The 17,604-nt window shown below is 48.0% G+C and overlaps 1 protein-coding gene across 1 annotated transcript; it reads left to right on the forward strand.

Annotated features, from left to right (window-relative positions):
* Positions 1 to 599: 599 nt before the first annotated feature.
* NEUROG1 (neurogenin 1) lies at positions 600 to 1,355 on the forward strand. Its single transcript, XM_045795079.1, has one exon. It carries the CDS (start codon positions 600 to 602, stop codon positions 1,353 to 1,355), a length of 756 nt encoding a protein of 251 aa, XP_045651035.1.
* Positions 1,356 to 17,604: the final 16,249 nt, after the last annotated feature.

A 17,604-nucleotide genomic window follows, 5' to 3' on the forward strand; every position in this document is an offset into this window, starting at 1 on the left:
CCCCCGCCTCCGCTTCAGAGCCGGGAGACGCCCCCGCCGGCTTAGCCCGGAGACGGCTCCCGGGGCCGCGCGACGCCGCCGATTGGCCCGCGGTAATTACGGGCACGCTCCGGGAGGGGGGAGGGGCCGGGGCGGCCCCCCGCGAGCATAAATTATGCAAATACCCGGGCGCCGCACGGGGCTGACCTGCCGCCTCGCTCCGTTCACGGGGGCTGCCGCGGGGGCGGAGGTGGCAAGGGAGGGGGGCGCCCATTGTTGGGGAGGGTACTTAAGGGGTCCTGAGGCCGGTCGTGTGCCACACTCGGTACTCACACGAGCTGATCTGCTAGCCGGCGAGATCACTCGGGAGACCGGCCGGGAGCGTGGCCCCTGCAGACCAGACGAGGCGAGGCGAGGCGAGGCGAGGCGAGGCGAGGCGAGGCGGTGAAGCCAAGCTCCAGGTGCGGTCCGCGCCTTTCCAGGCCTTAGCGCCCGCAGCGGCCACAGGGTGGGCCCGGGCCATTTGGAACGTAAGTGCGCCCCGGCGACCCTGCCCTCAGCCCGGGCTCCCGTCCTCCAAAAGCCCTCTTACCTGCCCGTCGGTCCTGCTCCACGCAACGATGCCAGCCCCTCTGGAGACCTGCCTCTCGGACCTCGACTGCACCACCAGCAGCGGCAGCGGCAGCCTCAGCAGCAGCAGCAGCGACCTATCCGGCTTCCTCACCGACGAGGAGGACTGTTCCAGGCTCCAACCACCAGCTTCTGCCTCGGGGACTCCCGTGCCAGTGCGCAGAGGCGCTCCCGGGGTTCCTGCAGCCTCCGATACTCCCCGGGCGCAGGATGACGAGCAGGAGCGGCGACGGCGCAGGGGCCGAGCGCGTGTGCGCTCCGAGGCGCTGCTGCATTCGCTGCGCAGGAGCCGGCGTGTCAAGGCCAATGACCGCGAGCGCAACCGCATGCACAACTTGAACGCGGCGCTGGATGCGCTGCGCAGCGTGCTGCCGTCCTTCCCCGACGACACGAAGCTCACCAAGATCGAGACGCTGCGCTTCGCGTATAACTACATCTGGGCTCTGGCGGAGACTCTGCGCCTAGCCGACCAGGGACTGCCCGGGGGCGGTGCCCGGGAGCGCCTCCTGCCGCCGCAGTGCGCCCCCTGCCTGCCCGGGCCCCCGAGCCCCTCCAGCGACGCCGAGTCCTGGGGCTCCGGGGCCGCCGCCTCCCCCTGCGCCGCCGCCGCCTCGCCGCTGTCTGACCCCAGTAGCCCCGCCGCCTCAGAAGACTTCGCCTACGGCCCCGGCGACCCCCTTTTCTCCTTCCCCGGCCTGCCCAAAGACTTGCTCCACACGACGCCCTGTTTCATCCCTTACCACTAGGCCCTTCAGGGACACCATTACCTCCCCCCTCCCTCAGGCAACAGGCAGTAGATGGAGCCCCAGCTGCAGTCTCAGGACCCCCCAGTCCGGGCGGAGGGAGGAAGCAGGAGCTTTAAAGGGGTGGGAGATACCTGAGCCGCTTGTTAGGTCGCTACACCCTCGCCGTGGCTGCCCCTTGGTCTGTTTCTCCAGCCCTCAGCCCCCGGCCCCTCCTGCCCGCCCTTAGACGGCCTTTCCTTTTGCACTTTCTGAACTCCACAAAACCTCCTTTGTGGCTGGCTCAGAGCTGACCCCAGCCACCACTTCAGTGTGATTTAGAAAAGGGACAGATCAGCCCCTGAAGACGAGGTGAAAAGTCAATTTTACAATTTGTAGAACTCTAATGAAGAAAAACGAGCATGAAAATTCGGTTTGAGCCGGCTGACAATACAATGAAAAGGCTTAAAAAGGAGAGACAAGGAGTGGGCTTCATGCATTATGGATCCCGACCCCCACCACTGCAGGCTTGCTCTAGGAAGAACCCGAGACTTGCGTAGCTATTCAGGCACCGGGCTGGAAAGTACTTTAATTTATTCAAGATGCTTCTTTCATATGAAAATGTATTTTTGTACATAAAGAGTTTATTCTATTATGAGCTATCAAAGTTTACATTTTTGTACTGCAGATGTTTTGTGTAAATAAAAACCAAGTAAAAAAAAAAAGTCGCCAAGTTTCTCGCCTAATGTTGGTGTCTCTCTGAGGCTTTCTTCCCTTCCCCTGGCAGCTCAACCACTAAAGTGAAACACTATCCTTACCCACCTCCAAACCTTCCAGTGCTTTTTCAAAAACAATTTAAAAAAATAAAATGCACCTGATTTCCACCAAGAAACGGATAAAGACAGACCAGGGCATTTGGGATCCATCATTTCCTTTCACCTTATAAACACAAGGGAGATCTTTCAGGCTCCCCATAAGCCAATTAAGACTTTTTAGCTACCTGTAGAGGTAGGGGCGGTGGGAGACTCTTTCTTTTGAGGAACTCCACATCAGCTGGCTCTGTGTTTCAAAGAGAGGGGATTAAAAAGATCAATACAGTGTGACCACTGGCTAGGAAGTCCCAGTGACAGGTGGGCCCAGGCTGGGCAAGCAGAAGGGTCCACTCTTATAACAGCCTATTTAGAGGGAGAAATTGATTTGTAAATAATGCCTCCAAATTGTTGTTCATTGAGGCTAGGATCTCCCTGGCTGTGAGGTGTCGGATGAATGATGCTGGTGTGGTATCCCTGGACAGGACGTGCACCTGCCTAAAATTGTGAGGGTGCCTGCACACACACACACACACACACACACTCCCACATCTACCCCCCCCCACATGCTGTGCCCACCAGTGAGGGGGGCTGGTGAATAGGGAGACATTCGGTGGGCTCCGTCCTGGCTTGCTCAGCCAGTCTTCAAGGGCAACAGCCAAAGCTTTCATTGGCTGCCAGAGAAATCAGCTGCCCAAACTCAGTGGGGATTTTTCTGACTGCAGTGTTTGTTGTCGGACAAGTAGCTCACAGCATTGGCCACTAGCAGCTTTTGTTTTAAATTTCAGAATGTGGATGATTACAAGAGATACTTCCTAAAATGCCACCATTCACAACTTACCACACGTGAAGAGCAACCCCCCCCACCCCCGCACTGGGCTGCCTCTTTCCATGAATATAATTATTTAGAAGCCGGGGTTGAGGAAAATAGTATGCTCTCATGTTAAAGAAATCATATATCTTTAGGAGGTGCACAGAAACAGAGGGTCAAAAGTAAAGCCATGAATAGCATTTCCCCTTGTGCAAGCGTTTCCCCTCCTCACGGATGTCTTGACAGCTGGATCCACAGAGTCATATTCTGGGTCTCCAGCAGGCATCACTAAGCCCAGCCACCAGCAAGGAGCCCTGCTTCAGATAAAAAGGCTCCTTTACAGAACGTTCTGGAAAGTTGGTTGCCTTCTCTAACTGCCCTCAGAGCAGACAAAGAACCCTCCAAGAAAAGCACCAGAAGTTGTGAGGGCTCAGAATGGAGTTGTTTCTGCTAAAGGCTCTAAGGAAGAAGTTGTGTCTCTTGAATGACCCTGCCTGGGGCCCCACTCCATTGTCTGTCTCAGAATTAATTCACTCTACTAGCTTTGCATTTTCCTATAGCAAAAGACACAAATGGTCTGCATCAGATTTTCTGCTTTCCTGTGCATAGGACATTTGGAAGTGACTCCTTTCAGCCCTGGACAGCAAGAAGGGCAGGTCCCCTATGGAGACTCTGCTCAGCCAGGGGGTACGTACACATATCTGGGCCAGAGGAAGAGAACAGCTAATTATGTTTATCATTGTCCAAAATCCTTGGGAAAACCAGCAGCAAACAAACACCCCGAAATCCCCCAGGCATCTTGGAGTTCACAGCTGCAATAGGACCTTTGTCTCCTACACCGAAAACCAGAAACATCACTACCCTCAGACTGGAGAAGGGTGAACCATATTCCCAACTTTGTTGCCAAAATAGGCTCATAACTTAAGGTGCAGGGCCCAGAGCACCTTCCATCCAAAGAAAGATCTTTCGCAACATCAACTCCACCCCTGCCAATTAATACGGTTCTTCCAAAGAAGAAAGCATATATGTACAGCCCTTGGAGCTCTCAAGTAGGAGAAAAGGAAGGTGATTTAAAATGCTTATCCCTACCTCAGGGGCCTCTTTCTTCCTGCAGCAAACTCTCGTTCAACCACCGGCATCTGTGAAGACAGGCTGGGAGTTACTAAAATATTCTAATCAATTATAGAGCATAGAACTTCCTGCTGATAGCCATGATTCACTTCTTCAACAGAATCGTCCACCGAGGAATCAGCAGGCGCCTAGAAAGCCTTACTTATTCTCCATCTTGATCTCTCTATTTGTTTCTGTCCTGGTGTGATGTGTATTTGTACACACTGCTTCCAAGCCTCCGAGAAACCAGGCCAAGAAAGACAGGGATGCACAGGAAATGCAGGGTTTCCCTCTGATCTCTCATCACTCTTTGTCAAGCCCCTGCTGTGTGCTGAGCACCATTCTAGGCACTGTGGGGAGCAAGACACCCCAAAAGGAGCTTGTGGAAAGGAGCTCAGAGTCTCACAGGGAGAGACAAAATAAATTCCTGAGAGACTGTGGTAAATGCTGACGAACAGAACATAAAATCAAGAAATTTAGGGGGAATGGGAATGCCAGGGTTTAAAGGAGTTTGCTCTTGTAGAAAAGATGGTCGGGAGGGCGCCTGGGTGTCTCAGTCGGTTAAGGGTCCAACTCTTTTTGTTTTTTTTAAGATTTTATTTATTTATTTGACAGAGACAGCCAGCGAGAGAGGGAACACAAGCAGGGGGAGTGGGAGAGGAAGAAGCAGGCTCATAGCAGAGAAGCCTGATGTGGGGCTCGATCCCACAACGCCAGGATCATGCCCTGAGCCGAAGGCAGATGCTTAACCGCTGTGTCACCCAGGCGCCCCAAGGGTCCAACTCTTGATCTCGGCTCGGGCCTCGATCTCAGGGTCATGAGTTCAAGCTCCATGTGGAGCCTACTTAAAAATTAAAATTAAAAAAATTTTAAAAAGAAAAAAGAAAAGCTGGTCAGAGAAGGGCTTTTAATGAGATGACACCTGAGCCTCTGCTCAGATGAGAGGAAAGGAGCAAGCCATGGCATTGGGAAGCATCCCAAGGAGAAGACACCACAAGGAGAAAACGCTGGCCATGCACAGTGCAGAGAGGGACGAGGAGGCTGATGGGACAGGCACAGAGCGCATGGTGGGGGTGGGAGGAGGAGAGCAAGGATGGAGACAGATGGGGGGCAGTGCAAATCATGATTCTTTTCCTCAAGGTAATTGAAAGGTTGAGAGCAGATGAACGATGTGCATTGACTTATATTTTTTAAAGCCACACTGGTTGTTACAGGGATAGCAGGTTTCAGGGACCAGCACAGAAGCAGGGACCCAACTAAGCCTCTTACATTCATCCTGAGAAAAGGCTGACAGTGGTAGAAGGGGTGAAGAGTGGTCAGAACCAGGACCACTTCTGCAGAAGCCAACAAAAGGATTTGTTTTAGGTTATGAAGAGAGAGAGAAATCAAGGATTGCCTTCAAGGACTTGGGTCAGGAGCAATGAACACACAGAACCCATCCCTAAAAGCCCTTTATAAGTGGTTAATTTTGCTGAAACTGCTCATTTAGCACCCCAAGCCAAGATGGAAACAGGAGTTGCAGTGTCCATAAGATTAAAGACAGATTGCTGCTCAAAAGAACCATAATTTGGGGGCGCCTGGGTGGCTCATCATTAAGCATCCGCCTTCGGCTCAGGTCGTGATCCCAAGGTCCTGGGATCGAGCCCCACATCGGGCTCCCTGCTCGATGGGAAGCCCGCTTCTCCCTGTACCCTCTCCCTGCTTGTGTTCCCTCTCTCGCTATCTCTATCTCTGTCAAATAAATAAATAAAATCTTTTAAAAAAACCATAACTTCTTCTGGGCTCAGGGCCTAAAAATAATGCCTCAGAGAAAAGTCACAAGGGGGTAAGGGAGAGGGGTTCCTGATGTCATGGACAGCATCCTCACCAATATCATCATCACTGCGGACGTTGTCATCCCAGCTAACACTTACACAGTACTTATTCAGCATTCTAGGCACCTGCTAAACCCACACATACTCATCCATTCAATTCTCACAGCTCCTGAGGTCAATAATACCACGATCTCCATTTTACAGATGAGGGAACTCGAGGCACAGAGAAGTCAAATAATTTTCCTGAGGCCACACAGCTAGTAAGTCATGAAGCCGGGGTTTGAACCTGAGTAATCGGGCTCCAGCAAGCCCACCGCCTGTTAGATTGTCTCTGAAGGGATGCAAATAAAAGCATCGTGGGCCACAGGCTTAGGTTTCTGAGGCCCAGAATGATCCAGGGGCAAGCTTAACAAAACTACAGATGGGGCCACAGCTGCCATACAGGGCCTTTGGCTGAATGAGGAAAAGCCCTGTTCCTGGCACCCCTGCCAGGGTGCACAGCGGGGTACCGAGTTTCCCGTGCCCCTCCTGTGGGGGAGCATTGTGCACAGGGCACAATCCTTATCTAAGAGCATATCTAGTAGCCCTGCCTAGAGCCAAGGGTGGTCACCTGAATGCACCTTGTCCCCACTGAAGTAGAGACAGCCTGCAGAGTGTGTGGGTGAGTTTTCTGGCACAGACTTGGGTTGTCACTGCTTCAGTTTGCAAAACCAGCAGAGCCCCGAACCTGGTGACGTCCTCCTGTGCAAACTCAGTTTCTTCACCATTACAATCTGGCTAGAAAGTCCCCACACATCTTACCAAGGCCTAGACTTCCTTTAGAACACATTTCTGGGATTGCTCCAACCTGGGCCAAATAGGGAATCAAGGCTCCAAAGCTCTACGCCAGAGAGCCCAACGGTGAAGACTAGAGTCTGGAAGGTGCGCCTGACAACTTGCACCAATCGCCTGTATAACCATAAGCCAAAGCCCAAGGTACATGTAACTTTAGGAGCCATCACTTCCTGGGGACAGCTCCCAACAAACACCTAGCTCCAGCGCTGAGGATGTTTGCAGGATGCAGAAATTGGATGTTGGGGTTTCACAAGGCTGAGCTTGTGCCTTCCTTTCCGGTAGCAGTTAAGACGCCAGTCCTGCTGCCTGCTGAGGTCATCCCCATGGCAGGTGAAGCCCACTGTCCCTGACCGACACGTCGTTCTCCAGCCTTGAGAGTAAAGGACAATGTGCACCCGGCTTATACCAAGATGGTCTCAAGTCACTGAGATACAAGCAAGAGGACACCACGTCTTTGTCACCTCAGCTTTGACCTTTGCACTACCTAAAGAACTCCACTTAGCCCCTGATAATACTCTGTTTGGTTCTATTAGAATAAACTCACTGGGTGCCTGGTGGCTCAGTCAGTTAAGGGCCAACTGTTGATTTTGGCTCAGGTCATGATCTCAGGGTCCTGGGGTCGAGTCCTGCATGGGGCTCCATGCTCAGTGGGGAGTCTGCTTGAAGACTGTCTCTCTCCCTCTCCTGTGTCCTTCCCCCCACCTTTGTGCATGCTCTCTCTGTCTCTCCTCTCTCAAATGAATACATAAGTGACTTATTCATTTGAGAGAGAGAGAGAGAGAGAGGTGTGGGGGGGGGAAGGGCAGAAGGAAAGGAAGAGAGAAACCCAAGCAGACTTCACACTCTCAACACAGAGCCCAACACGGGGCTCTATCTCATGACCCTGAGATCACAACCTGAGCCAAACCAAGAGTCAGATGCTTAACTGACTGTGCCACCCAGGCGCCCCAGTGAATACATAAATCTTAAAAAAAAAAGGATAAACTCACCCCCAACACAACCTGGACACCTACTGTGCACCAAGCACAAGTCCAGAATTATTTTAGATGTTGCTTGTTTGGAGCCTGGCTTCAGAAACTGCTGGTTATTCACCAAAGTCCATTCTCCTCTTCTTCCTGGGCCCATGACTATACTACATTTCCAAGAATTCTTTGCAGTTAAGCCTGAGCATGTGACTGGGTCTTTGGACTGGACCATGAGCGGAAATGTTGCAAGCCACTTCTAGGACTACACTTTTATGATGGTGGAATTTTGTGCTTTTGTATAAAACTTAGAAAGCTGCAAAGAACATCACTCCCAGTCTAAAAATGAGAAAAAGCCATATAACCTACACAGTCATGATTTTTCTCCCACTAATCAAAGATTACCAGCCACTTAAATAAAGTGAATTACCAGAGAAGAAAGTCCATCCAAGGACAGACAGCAGATGTAAACTGTTTCCCCTTGGGCAAAGCCTGGGGGAGAGAAGTGGCTTCCCTACAAACAGGTAAGAAGATATTGGCTAAAATTTTAATAAAATCTAAAAGCTAAATGTGGGCAAAATTACTTTGGAAGAGTTTGGCTGTTCCTTATAAAGTTAAATATACAGGGAGGGCTACCTGCCTCGCTCAGTCAGTAGAGCATGCGATTCTTGATCTTGGGGTTGCAAGTTCGAGCCCCACGTTTGGTGGAGATTACTTTAAAAAATGAAGTCTTTTAGGGGCGCCTGGGTGGCACAGCGGTTAAGCGTCTGCCTTCGGCTCAGGGCGTGATCCCGGCGTTCTGGGATCGAGCCCCACATCAGGCTCCTCCGCTATGAGCCTGCTTCTTCCTCTCCCACTCCCCCTGCTGGTGTTCCCTCTCTTGCTGGCTGTCTCTATCTCTGTCAAATAAATAAATAAAATCTTTAAAAAAAAAATAAAATAAAAATAAAAAATGAACTCTTTTAAAAATAAAAAAATAAAAAATAATGAAGTTAAATGTACATTTACTGTATGACTCTGCAATCCCATACCTAGGTATTGACCTAAGAGAAATGAAACCATATGTTTACACAAACACCTTTATGCAAGTGTTTATATTAACTTTATTGATATTCTCCAAAAACTAAAAAGAGCCCAGGTGACCATCAACGGGAAAATGGATAAAGAAATTGTTAATTAATTACTGAGAGTAATTAATTGGTACATGCAAGAACATAAATCAATCTCAATACCGAAATGCTAGGTGGGGGAAAAAAAAGCCAGCCTTGAAGGCTAATATTGGGACACCTGGATAGCTCAGTCACTCGAGCATCCGACTCTTGGTTTCTGCTCAGGTCATGATCTCGGGGTTGTAAGATCAAGCTCCAGGTCCGGCTCCATGCTCAGCGGGGAGGCTGCTTGCAATTCTCTCTCTCCCTCTCCCTCTGCCCCTCCCCTTGCCTTCTCACTCTCTCAAATAAATACATCTTTTTTAAAAAATAAAGGCTACATATTGTATGATTCCATTTATATGCATTTGGAAAAAGCAAAAACGGTAGGAGTAGCAATTAGATTAGGATTTCCAGGGGCAAGCGGGGGAGAAGATTAATTGGAATTAGAGCAAGAGAGATCTTTTGAGGGGGATGGAACTATTCTGTATCATGATTCTGATGACAGTTGCACAATTTGTCAATACTCATACAACTGTACGTCTTCAATGGGGAAATTTTATTTTATGTAAATTAAATCTCAAAAAAAATGATCATGGTGTGAGATGGAGCTCCTTCCCACGACTGTCACCTGGACATGATACAACTCAGTTTCAGCTACGAGGACGATGACAATACCCAGGCCTGCGCCCCTTAAAGGGCTTTCCAGCACCAGTCCCTGATGAGATATGTACAGAAATGGAAAAGGGTACACTTAGCAACATTTATATCAATTTAAGTCTGTTATATCTAATACTAAAATACTTTAGGCTTCTATTTTGCATGTCTTTGGGAAGTTTACCCCCTTCGTTGTCCCAGTAATTCCTTTTATTTATTTATTTATTTATTTATTTATTTATTTATTTATTTATTTATTTATTTTTAAAGATTTTATTCATTTATTCGACAGAGATAGAGACAGCCAGCGAGAGAGGGAACACAAGCTGGGGAGTGGGAGAGGAAGAAGCAGGCTCATAGCGGAGGAGCCTGATGTGGGGCTTGATCCCACAACGCGGTGATCACGCCCTGAGCCGAAGGCAGACGCTTAACCGCTGTGCCACCCAGGCGCCCCCCCCCCCAGTAATTCCTTTTAATTTTTTTTATAAAAATTCTGATCTGAAATGGATTGAAATGGTGAAAGAAAGAAAGAAAGAAAGAAAGAAAGAAAGAAAGAAAGAAAGAAAGAAAGAAAGGAAGAAAAAGAAAGACGGAAGAGAAAATGAGGCCTTCACCACTTACAGTTTGAGAAGCCCTTCCCTAGGAGCAGTGAAGCAACTTGGAGGACCCTGCATCCCTGAATGACCGCATGAAGCAGGACCACCTGCCACCTAGAATGCTCCTCTTGGTGAATGAGAAAGAAACTTTGTTCTTTATGCCACCATACCATTGTGTGTCTCTGCTGCAGAAGCCGAACCTCACCCTGGCTGTCCGGGATCACCACAAGGGCATGCTACCTGCTGACTCTGAGCTAATACCTTAGTCCCACAAGGCGCTAGAAACAAGCTCTCTCCAGGGAGAGCACAGGCTCAAAGTAGATGCGAAAGCAAACACGGTGAGCCTTAGTTTCCCCACCACAGAGAGTCCCCGCAAAAGCAAGGGGCTGAAGTCCTCACATCTTTGGCAGGGTACAGGCGGGCTGGCGGCAAAGGTGGAATGTGGAACCATTCTCTCTGCAAGTGCCCAGCAAGACCTGGTTTTTCCAGGCTGGTGGTGGGAAGGGCAGGGCTCCCAGGACAGCAGGAACAGCTGAAGACAACTACAGCTGCCCCAGAGGGATGGCCCTCGGGCCTCCCCCTTAGGGGGCCAACGTACTGGGCACGGGTGCTTCTGACTATTACCAAGGGTGCTCGGGCAATGTAACTCAGCAGTCCAGCACTGCCGATTCCTAATTGTTCCCCGCTTTTTGCCTCAGTCTTCTCATCTGTAAAATGGGGCATAAGGACATTATTACCTATCTCCATTGTAGAATTTTTCAAGGTTTCAATGAGAAGTCATTCACATAAAGAGCTAAAACTGTGCCTGGCTCATTAAAAGAGCTTGATAAATGTTAGCTATTCACTGATTTCGCGGCAAGCCAATTACCCTTTGTAATGAGATGATCTCTTTCTTTGGTTCACCAGATGGTCCCTGCGGTGCTTGAAGGCTGTAGGCCTCGGATACAAACCTGACTAGTGTAACTTGATTCTAATGCAGCAATTTGAGTTTAGGGGCCAATGCTGTACTTCAAATGTAAAACTGTGATTAGAGTACTGAGAAGGATATTAAATTATGCCTAGTGATGGTCTGGTGGAAGCCAGACGCAAATCTCACAGCCTTTAAGACCTCTTCCTATGGAGCACGAGTACATGCGTACAGTGCCTTCTAGTTTACAAAGCAATTTCACATCCATCATCTGATATTAGCCTCACGATGTCCAGCGAGGTAGAAGGGATTATTGTATCTATTGCACAGATGAGACAAGGGGCTCGGAGGTTAAGTGGTTCACCCAAGGTCACAGGGTTAATGAGAGGAGAAGGTGGGGCTCAGAGCCGCATCTGGTTCTAGGCCCATTTCTTTCTCCCAGATACTTTCTTGCCTCTCCAGGCTTGCTTCACCTGACCCCGGGCACACCTCCACCGCACTGTCATTTCTACACCATGATTCATAACCAAGCCAAAGATGAATAATAATGGTGATATGATTAGGTTGACCTACATAAAATTGCTGATATCTGAACTACAGACATGGCAATCTCGTATGGTTCAACCTAGTAACTAACACTTCCTTGGATACTCACCACAGGTTAGGCACTAAGCCAAGCACTTTACAATTGCAGTGAGGCTTTTCTAATCACAAAAGCTCTATGACCTCCGTTTTAGAGATGAGGAATCTGAGACCAGGGCTGCAAAACTAATGAGTGATGGGAGCAGGATTTAAAGCCAGGCATCTGAGCCCATGGCACAAGCACTTAACCACTGTAAGACCCTATCACTTCTTTCCCCAGCAAGAAGACACAAGCCACTATCGACAGAAACCACGTCTTCTTTGACCATGTGCTGCATGCAACACTTGCTATTCATTCATTCAGTAAACTTGAGGACCTACTTTGTTGTGACATAATTTTCCATGAGTCTCAAGCATTTCAATACATCTTGTGAACAAAGGCACTGGCTACTCTTGTTTCCGGATTATCTTTTCAAAGATATTTGTATATCGAACAGCCTTGGAAGATAGAGTTAGTGTCTCCCTCTGGGACAAAAGGCAGACAGACTGTCCAGGATAAGAGAATCAGGCTCCCAAAGCTCAGGCTTCCTCTCCTGCAATTCATCGTGTGTGCAGGTGTCAGCTGGCCCTCTTTTTGGGTCACCCTTTGGAAATCAGGGCTTGGAAAAACCATCACAAAGATGCTAATACTCTGGTTATTGCTATTGCTGTGAGTAAGAAACTATCCTTTGCCTCCGACGCAAGAGCCTCATATCTTCTACCAGCATGAAACTGGGGCAGGCTAACTTGTTAGCTGGGACAGGATGCAATCAAACTCAGAGTTCTTGACAGTACTGCCTAAGTGCTAACGAATGAATGAATGCATGCAACGAGCCCTCCTTGCGGACAGGTCACTGTGTCTTAGATATTCTAATAACATTTGTTGGGAACCATGGCTAGATGCTACTGCCAGAGAGAATGCTGCAAGAAAATAGCCAGGAGTGTGGGTCTCTTCTCCTGGGCCTGACCACTGGTCTGCAAACCAGCCCCATCAACACGAGCGTTCACTAAGAACCAACTGTGCACCTGGCTCCAATTTCCTAAAGGCCAGAGTATCTCCCTAGAAACTCTTTGTAAGTGCTTGAGGAGCAAAGGTTCCACTCAGCTATTCAATAAATACTTATTAAGACCTACTGTGGGGGCGCCTGGGTGGCACAGCAGTTAAGCATCTGCCTTCGGCCCAGGGCGTGATCCCGGGGTCCTGGGATCGAGTCCCACATCAGGCTCCTCCGCTGGGAGCCTGCTTCTTCCTCTCCCACTCCCCCTGCTTGTGTTCCCTCTCTCGCTGGCTGTCTCTCTCTCTGTCAAATAAATAAATAAAATCTTTTTAAAAAGACCTACTGTGTGCCTGGCTTTGTTCTAGGATTTGGGAAAATGAGACAGACAGGATTCCTGCTCTCGTGGCGTTTGCCGACTGGTGGGAGAGACAGTCAATGCACAAAGCAGCAGATAGTGATTTAAAAAAAAAAGCTCTGCAAAAATTTAAAGGGGAAAATGTGCTAACGAGTGAATGGAAACCACTTCAGCAGTGGTGGTCTGGGGAAACTGCCTGGAAGACGGAACCTCTCAGCTGACAGCTGAGTGATGAGAATCAGCCCTGCTCAGATCAGGGGGATGAGAACTCCAAGCAGGGCCAATAAGATGGGTGTGCTCAAAGGACAGCGATGGGACCAATATTGATGGAGCTCCACCAAGCAGGGAGGGGGCAGAGGCTACAACAGAAAGAGACACCAGGTCCTGTGGGTCCTTATAAAGCTCCAAGGATGTTTCCTGTCAAAATGCCAGTGGGCACAACTGAGCGCTGTCGATCAGAACCCATCAGCCACAATCGCAAGGATTGCCACATTGAAGAAGGTGCTCGATCCTGCATCATGAAGTACTTTAGCCTCAGCAACTCTGTCATCTATAAGGTGACCCCTTGCTGGGGAAAAAAACAAAAAAACAAAAAACAAAACAAAAAAAACCAAATAACTTAGGCAGCACAAATCTCCAGAGAATGGGTATTTAACAAAGCAAGCATCCCATGGGATTTTTTTTTTCCCCAAGAGTAGAGCTTCTGTGACACCAGCTGAGCTCGGTCGACCTGGGTTCATACAGAAACCCCTTCCTGGAGATTGCCTGAAGAACAGGAGTCTCCCCCTGATTACGGGTTACACAAGGCCATCAACATATGGGGGGCGCTGCCAGACATCAGAAGAGGGGCGGAGGAAGACCTTGCAAGTGCATGTGGAACCTGGAGTTTTTAAAGGAAGGGTAAGGAGGGGGGAGAAGCCTGGGGACCCTTGCAAACATCCAAGCACCTCCCAGGGCCACCTTTTCTAATGCAGTTAAAGAAAAAAATTTTTAAAAGGAAACACTAAATGGCCAAAGGTGCAAATAATCCATTGACAGCAAGAACCACCATAACAGACTTCTAAATACTCAAACTCAGGGCAACAACTCAGTAAACAGAACAGGATCATGTCATGGAAAAAGTATTATTTGCTAGGAATGGCTGTGAAGACAGTGTAGGCACATTAAGCTTAAATAAGATGTTCAGGGGAAATAGATTACAAACTTCACATCCACATTGAACTAAATGGTGCAAAACCTAGCCGTGGGTAAAAAATCAAGACCGGAGGAGTTAGATCTGTCAATAGAAGCTCAAAAACGGTGAGAAGGTAAAGTTACATATTTTATAAGGTTGCTTACTCAATTAAAAATTATAAATGAAAACTGATTTCCAAACTGCAACACGAGTTTTGAGGAAAACAGGTTTTCCAGAACTACCAAGACCTAAAATAACTTCTAGAAGCCCGTTACTTTGGCCAAGTGATTCACTTGCAGAGATAGTACAAGATTTAATAGTAATAAAAATGCACACCATAAGCTTTTAAATGTCCTTAGGCATTCACGGCTTTCTCTCAACTACAGGCAGCAGTTTTAATAAGTCACCCTGTCCAGATTCCCCTAATGATATGCTTTCTACATAAAAAAGGGCTTGTGAAACCTAATTCCTCTGACAGAAGCGAGCTCGGGGCTCTGAAGCAGCGAAGATTTCAGATTTCCGCTGGGTCTCCTTGCACCTGCCCTTGCGAGGCACGAGGTTTTGTGTGCAGAAGCCTCCAGGGGTTGAAATTTAGCCCTGTCCATGTAGCAGGAAGGTCAGCCGAAGTCACTGGGTCCCAAGACACTGGACTTCAATCTCCGACCAAAAACAAAACATCAAAACACTTCTATTCACCAGGACGTGCTCAGCAGCGCGCTGGCATTCACCAATGTAACGCGGCACCGCGCAGCTCGGAGAAGGGGCTCTGCTTAGAAATTCGATTGTTCTTCGGAGATCTGACAACCTCTATCAGATCTGTGTCAGCCTGGCTCCAGCAAACACTCCAGAGAAAGCCAGCCTCCTCCAGGCTGGGCCTTGGTTGCCACCTGATACCTGAATGAAGAGCAGAGCCAGCAAAATCCAAACTCCTTTCGGGACGTCTGCTTCTGCGGGAAATGGTTTTGATTTTCTCAAAAAACCATTAATGTGGAAGACAACTAATATTTGATTGGCTTTTAAAAATGGATGCAATATACCACTAATCGAAGCAGAAGTCTTTGACCAGGAAGAAAAACCCTTGCTTCATCTGTCTGCGTATTTCTTCATACCTCCCCATCTGGGCGGTGCTCTTTATCTTATTTTCATTTGTTATAATGACAATAATTCCAATAGCAGCCAGTGCCAACTGAGCATTTACTGTGGGCCAAGCATTGTGCTACTTAGGCCTCACAACAAACAGGGAGACGTCATTGCCCCCACTTTGCAGAAGGGACACTGAGGTTCAAGGGCTTTGCCAAAGGAGGTTACCCAGCCGGCAACTGGCTAGGCTTGACGTCAAGTTCTCAGCGGCTCGTGTTCTGCTTCAGTTTCCTCCCCTTCACAGTGAGTGCATACTCTGAACTTGCCCCAGAAACTTCTCCGGAGTCTCACAAATCCCAGTTTAATCTGGCCAACCACGTATGGGGTCCGGGCTAGCACAACCCTCCTACCACTGGGCATCGACAGGGCAAGGAAGCGAGTACACACGCAGGAACACTAGCCCAGGACAGAATGCAAATGGCTTGGCCTTGGCACCCACAAGGTCAACGGGGCTTGAGAAGAGGGGACAAACAATTCTGACAGACGCATTGGGTAAGGCTCCCAAAGGGGAGAGGATCTGAGCGGAAGCTTCAAAGATGGAGAGCATGTTTTCACAGTGACAGTGTATTTTTGAAAAGGAAAGTGATGAGATTATTACTATAAAAAATTTAGAAACACAGAAAAATGTTATGAATAAAGTAAAAAACACCTTTAGTTTCAACACCCCCAAAATAACCACATCTCTCTTCTCGTCAAAATAATTTGGAGGTATAATATCCAGGCAATGCAATCAGGAGTTCAGTGTGCTGTGTATTGACACATGAATACACCTGTTTAACCACCATCTCAGTTAAGATACAGAACATTGTTATCATCCCACAAAATTCCCTCATGTCCCCTTCCATTCAATTGTCTTCCTTCTCTGACCCCAGACAATCAGAGATTTGCCTTCTGACACTTCAGGTAAGTTTCGCCAGTTCTAGAATTCCATATAAATGGAATCATATAATATGAACTGTTTTATGTTTTTGAGATTTAGTCATATCATTATGTCTATCGGTGATTCAAACTATTCTATTTGCTGAGTGATAATCCATTGCAGGAGTGTTTATATATTTACCTGGTGATGGACATTCGGGTTGTTTCTGGGTTTGACCTATGGCAAAAATGGCTGCTACAAACATTCATGCACAAGTCTTTGAGGGGACATATATTTTCATTTCTCTTGGGAAACTCCTAAAAGTGGAGTAGCTGAGCCATATAATAAGGGTATATTTAACTTTATAAGAAAGTGACAAACCATGTTCCAAAGTCGTCGTATCATTTTTTACTCCTGTTGGCAATGAACCCACACCTTGGCCTAAATTCCTCCCCTGGCCTGTCCCATTTCCGTCTGCACACTGGGAACACTCATTTGATAAATCACTTGTTTGAGAATTCCTGTTTGGACTCCGCTTTCAGGGAAGGCAACCTAGTGCAATTAACTAGGCTTTCAGGACAAGCTGCAGCTACCCCCAAGGCCTACATTAAAAGCGGGAGCTGGTCATCTCTTTTCCCTGGACATCGGTCCCCCAAGTCAGGGGATTGACTAGGATCCTTTGCTCTACTCATATTCTGTCACCTCTAGTGAGGACTCTGTGATCTAACTGGAACAAACGATGCTTTGTCCCCCTTCCTCTGCAGAAAAGGATCCCCAGAATATACCATGGGTCAGCAGCATGCCTTCCCCTCTGCCAGTTTTAATATATACTAAACTAGCTGTATACTAGCTAAACTATATATTAATGAAATTAAACTATACTAAATTACTAAATGAAATACTAATTAAATTAATATATATTAAACTAGGCATCCTAGTTTACTCACCTTGGAGTAAGTGGGGCCTTGAGCCAAAGGTGAACATGTCCTTTTATTCATTATCCAGAATATCGTATGCAAACTTTCTGAGAGGCATCATTCCACAGTAGACTTGATTCGGGCGTCTAGAAAACACAGCCGGCAATTGCAAACCCGTGAAACGCTATACCATAATTACAGTCTCCAGGCACCTCTAATGACCCATTAAGGTGGATTTGTAGAGTGGGCAGACTCTGCAGACAGCGGCAGGTGAGACGGCAGGGTCTGGCGCTTTCTCTCTGAGGGCAGAGACCCACCAGAAACCACCTTTTGTGGAAGAAAATCATGGGGGAAGATGGGATTTTATCATCTAATTTTATCACCACAGAGCAGAGAAATCCTGAGATGTTTACATTTCCTACACGAAAAAATCACTTTGAGAATAGAGAACATCGTGCACTTGGCTTCTGAGAATACAAATTGGCACATTCACTTTGGAAAACGATTGACATTATTTTGTAAAATGCTATCCACCCGTCCACTGGAGCCCAGCAATCCAAC

This window comes from Ursus americanus, chromosome 5 (genome assembly GCF_024610735.1).
Source record: "Ursus americanus isolate L20-20 chromosome 5, mUrsAme1.1.p, whole genome shotgun sequence".
NCBI lineage: Eukaryota > Metazoa > Chordata > Mammalia > Carnivora > Ursidae > Ursus > Ursus americanus.